This window comes from Elephas maximus, chromosome 1, assembly GCF_024166365.1.
Source record: "Elephas maximus indicus isolate mEleMax1 chromosome 1, mEleMax1 primary haplotype, whole genome shotgun sequence".
Lineage (NCBI taxonomy): Eukaryota > Metazoa > Chordata > Mammalia > Proboscidea > Elephantidae > Elephas > Elephas maximus.
This window is the reverse complement of record NC_064819.1, coordinates 87876390-87881674: the sequence shown is the minus strand read 5'-3', so window position 1 is coordinate 87881674 and position 5285 is coordinate 87876390. Positions and strand designations below refer to the sequence as shown.

Here is a 5285-nt window from a genome sequence, read left to right as displayed (position 1 = left end):
CAAATCCAAGAGGTGCTCCTTGAAAACCCTATGGGGGCAGTTCTACTTTGCCCTATAGGGTTGCTATGAGTTGGAATTGACTCGACAGCAATGGGTTTGGGTTTTTTCTTTGTTTGTTTGTTTGTTTTACCAGACAGGTGAAGAGTACACAGTATTTAGTTTACTTGTTTACTCTTGGGCTGTGGGTGCATCCTTTCCTAAGTGCAGCTTTGCACAACGCTCACATACCTACCCATGAGTCAAAACTTTTCTCTTGCCCAAAGTTCTACGGAGGGCTGCCTTGACTTCCTTGTTCCGCAAACTGTAGATGATGGGGTTGAGCATGGATGTCACCACTGTATAGAAAAGAGCTAGGAGTTTGTCCACTCCTGGTGAATGACTAGCTTTGGGCCTCAGGTAGGTGACTGATGCTGAGCCATAGAATAGTGTTACTACCAGTAGGTGGGAAGAACAGGTGGAAAGAGCTTTATGGCGGCCTTCAGGTGAACGCATGACCAGCACGGCAGCTAGAATTCTGCCATAGGAAGCAATGATCAATAAAAATGGGCTGGAAATGCAAAGGCTGACCACAACAAAGACTGCAGCCTCATTATGGGATATATCTCCACAAGCAAGTGCCAGGATAGGTGGGAGGTCACAGAAGAAGTGGTCTATCTCACAGGGACCACAGAAGTCCAAGGAAAAAATATAGTTGGTCTGGCCCAGACCGACCAAGAATCCCACCCCCCAAGAAACCATTGCCAAATGGGCACACACCCCACGACTCATTTGTGCTGCATAGTGGAGTGGGGAGCATATGGCCATATAGCGGTCAAAAGCCATGGCTGCCAAAAGGCAGCATTCACTGATACCAAATAATATAAAGAAAAACATCTGTGTGGCACAACCCTCCCAAGAGATCCCTCGAGCTTCACTCACAAGGCTCTGCAGCATCTTGGGTATGACAGAGCAGGTGTAGCCAATCTCCAAGAGGGACAAGTTGGCCAGGAAGAAGTACATGGGAGTGTGGAGGACTGGGTTGGTCCAGATGGCGAGGGCTATGAGGGCATTTCCTGTCAGTGATGCTAAGAACATGAGTAGGATGAGGGTAAACAGGAGGAAACACTCTTCAGTGACCTCAGAGAATTTGGCAAATGCAAAGCGTTTGACAGACATGATGTTGTCCTGCCACAAGGAGCAATTGAGGTTCATGACCTGGAAAAGAAAAAGGCAAAGCCATCAGAAGAATACCTTCAGATGAGGGAGACAAATTGTTATTTTACTTTTGTAGACCTCTGGTAAGTCAGAGAGATAATATGGTCCACAATTCCTTACCAGCAATTCTAAAATTCAAATGTTTTGAAATTACACTGATCATCATACAGTCTCAAATCCTAATCCTGTTCTATCCTCACTTTCTCAGCTGATGTGTCCAAAATATACTTAGCCACCAAAGCATAAAATGAAAAAAAAGAAGATTCCAGGCCAATTCTCTCTTCATCCTCTCCTTTAATTAATCATGAAATGCTACAAAATAAATGTCTTCAGATATCTCTTTTATCTATCCATGTCTCCTCATTTCTGTTAACACTGACTCTATTTCTTTCTTCACTCATTCATTCAACAAGTATTTATTGAGCATGAGGTATTTGGTATTTACTGCTTTCTGTCCTGAAATTCAGCAATGAATCAAAACCAGCATCTCTCCCGTCATGGAGCTTATATTTTAGTGAAGGAAAGCAGATGTTAAATGATCACTTAAAAAAAAAAAATCAGTACAATGCATAGAATTAAAACCAGGGTATGGGCTGGAAACTGACCAATTTAGATTGTGTGGTCCAAGAGGACTCTTAATGGTGAGAACCATGAGCAGAGGTGTGAATGACAAGGAGGGTCAGCATGTGAAGACCATATTACAGCCACTCATATCATATCTATACTGAACTACTGAGAAAATTTCATCACTATAATTAATTTCATTACCTTCAATATTTCTCATCTGTCATCCTTTATTACAATGTTCTTTACTAAATGAAAATTATGATTGTATGCAGTTAAAGTTCAGATTTCCTTTTTTTATAAAATAAAATAAATCTTTCAATTTTTCAGATGTTTTATAAAACAAATTTTATACTTAAGCCAGCCTCGAAAATAAGCACAAAATTTACCGGTTCCCATTTTTTTACCCACAACAACTCGAACACCCACTCAGTGCATAGCACTATTCTAGGCGCAAGTGAGAGACCCTTAACTTAGAGAGATAAATTCAGTTTCTGGAATTGTATTCTCTCTTTTTCCTGAGAGTAAGTCAAATTGTCAGTGTTTACTGCCGACCTGCTCTAAACCCACTTCTGGCTCATGAAAAAGTTAATTGCTGGTCAGTTTAAGCTGTAATGAACCCAGCTCCTGCTTTCCTCAATATAAGAAAGCAGAATTTCAAAGTGGTAAAAAAAATAAATAAAAAATAAACCACTTTCCATACAAATGTAGTTTCTGTTTCTCATAAGTATTATAAAATCTTAATTTGAGCTTTTCTATAAGTTTTCTTCCTCCAATATTGCCTTTTCTTGTACTAGGCAAACCAAATATCTTTTTACGCTGATTTTCCTTTCCTAAGAAAAGTCCTATATCTTGGAGACAAGCCATTTCCAGGACTAGTGATAAAAATTAAAAAAAAAAAAAAAAACTTTAAAAGTGAATCACTATTATTACCTTGATGAAGTCAAAAACTAAAAGCCAGTTGGCAGTAATGTAGCTATCCCAAAAACCTAAGTTTAAAAAAATTTAAAAACTGTTTATTTTGTAAGAATGCACCCATAGTCCAAAATAACTGTTTTACTTTTTTGAAAAAAAAAAAAAAAAAAACACAAAATCTTTCAATTCAGCCTAATACGATGACATCAAGAAAATATTCCACATTATTAAACCTGTGTTAAAAAAGTTCAGATTCTAAAGCATTCCTAAGGCATGGTGTTCTGGAAGAGAAGTGTGTTTCTGCTGGTGGTGTGTTCTATATGAAGTGTCCCTAACTGGTTCCAAATGACCTCCGACAGGCATGCTCCTCCTGATGGTGTGGGACTGTGAGAGCAGAGTCAGACAGAGGCCCCCAGAGCTGCATGGAACTCTGTGAGATGTTGTACCAGCTGCTGAAACTGGGACCTCTCTCTGCATCTAAGACCGAACAACAGGCCATCACGGCAAATAGTTGAAGACAGTTGATTGAGTGAGGTATTTGGTAGCCGTCTTTCGGGTATGCAGCCATTTCAAAGGGGTCGATGTCTACATATGGCATCTGGCCCAGTGTCATGAGCTCCCACAGCGTCACTCCGAAGGCCCACAGATCGCTAGCGCTGGAGAACTGATTATCAACTAGACTTTCAAGAGCCAGTTGCCAAACTGGCCGGTTTTCATTGTCCCCCAGTCAATGATAGTCCATGAGGAACAAGTCTCTGGAGAGGCCATTGTCTGTGATCTTAACTTGACGTGTATCATCAGTGACACAGTTCTTAGCAGCCAGGTCTTCATAGATGACTTCCCTTCTGGCCAGATAGCTCATTCCACAGGCAATCTGAATGGCCAGGTTACCAGGTCTTGTTGAGAAATTGCCTGAGAATTATTGGCCTCTCTAATTTGCACAACTGTAAGAACAATTTAGGATTCTCCCAATTCATGTGAGGCGATATCACCATGGGCTTTTCTCCTTCTTCTATACACACATGGGTAACAGGAAGATTTCTGTGATGAAGGCCTCATAGCTTACAACTTTCAGTAAGCATCACTGTCACCTGAATTTCAGGAGCTTGATCTTTAAGTGTTTTCATAAATGTTTGTTTTTCTTTATTTGGATCTTTTTCATCCATTAAAATCTCATGGAAAATAATTCCAAAAATGCCTTGTCAGAGTACACGTTTTGGGGTTATCCTTTCCCTGGATATTGCTATATCCTTCATTTTGGCTTTGGCCTCCAAAAGAGTGACACTTCTCAGGTCCTTCTTCTCTATCCACGAGGTAGGATAACCTGAGGAGTTGGTGATGGGAGTTGCATTGTTGGGCGTGTGGGCTCTCAGATACTGAGTCCTCTGGGTAGATGGCTGAGACAGCCCTTGGGAACTACTGCTGGCACTGATGCTGTCATCCAGTTCAATCCTTTTCATACTAGGAAGGTGCAGAACAGCTGATATTATTGCTACAAGAAACATTACCGCACAGCAACCCCCCACACTGATATAAAACACATGTGTAGAAGTAGTTGGAGCCGCAGGTACAGGATCATAAGTAGTTCTGCTAGTGCTTTTGTCCAAGGCTGAAGTTTTTACTTCTTCAAATTCTGGTAAGTACGCAGAACCTCCCCCTGAACAGAAATGTTGACCTGGGCATGTCCATAGCTGCAAAATTGTCTACTTGAAATCCCAGCTTAAATTCAACCTTGGACTTTGCCTGCCAAGTGAAGTGCAGGAAGTTTGTCTCACTGGGTGCTAACAGGTTAAAGGAGAGAGCATAATGGCTAATAAGGTCTTCTCTCACATAATAAACTTCTGCATCAACCGATCAGCTGGAGGACCTCAACCTTGTTCAGGTGGAGGCTCACATTGGGCCCTGTGGTGGCAGGCGGCAGCGCTTGGGACCGCGGGGCAGGAGAGGCAGCGCGGGCAGCAACGGAAGCAGCGCTAGGAGGTGCAGCAGCCGCAGCGGCTGGGCCCTCAGGCCGCGGGTCCCTGGGAGGCGTCCCCAGCCTGTCGTCCCTGGCCTCCGCCGCCTCTGAGAAGTGGTGGCCACCCGCTGCGCCGCCGCTACCCACCTCCTGCCCCGAGCCCGAACCTCAAGCCCCTCAGAGCCCCGAGCCAGGGGCGGCCGCCCAGCTCATCCCACCGCCGCCCCCTGGCAGATGGGCCCCACTACAACCGCCGTAGCGCGCAGCCGCCGCCGCCTCCGGGCAGCATCTTCCAAGGAGGGGCAAGTTCAAATTTCTTAACGTGATTCATAAAAAAATCTCTGAATCAGGTCACTAATTAAGGATAGAATTTTGTATTTCACCACTCCCCCAAATGGATCCCACGTTACAGTCATAGCAAAGTACTAGCATCTTTTAGTACACGCCTTTCTCACACTTATTTCCTTTACTTTTTTGTGGTCATTTTCCCATGGGAGGCTTCAAATTTGCTTCCCTGATTGTCCACCTAGTGAACTGCATATCTATGTTCAAGTTCAAGAATAGTTTTGTCTGCTCTTTGAAACCCTTCTTGACGCTGGCCCTTCCTGCCCCATGCTAGTCAGTTACACACCCTATTCACTGTGTTCTCACTGCT

General features: G+C 43.4%; 1 protein-coding gene and 1 pseudogene across 1 annotated transcript; both read right to left on the bottom strand.

Moving 5' to 3' along the window:
* Window positions 1-228: 228 nt before the first annotated feature.
* Window positions 229-1191, bottom strand: LOC126064581 (olfactory receptor 10C1-like). The gene has a single exon (XM_049863802.1). It carries the CDS (start codon window positions 1189-1191, stop codon window positions 229-231), a length of 963 nt encoding a protein of 320 aa, XP_049719759.1.
* Window positions 1192-3071: 1880 nt separating this feature from the next.
* Window positions 3072-4919, bottom strand: LOC126064516 (tyrosine-protein kinase RYK-like; annotated as a pseudogene).
* Between the last annotated feature and the right edge of the window lie 366 nt (window positions 4920-5285).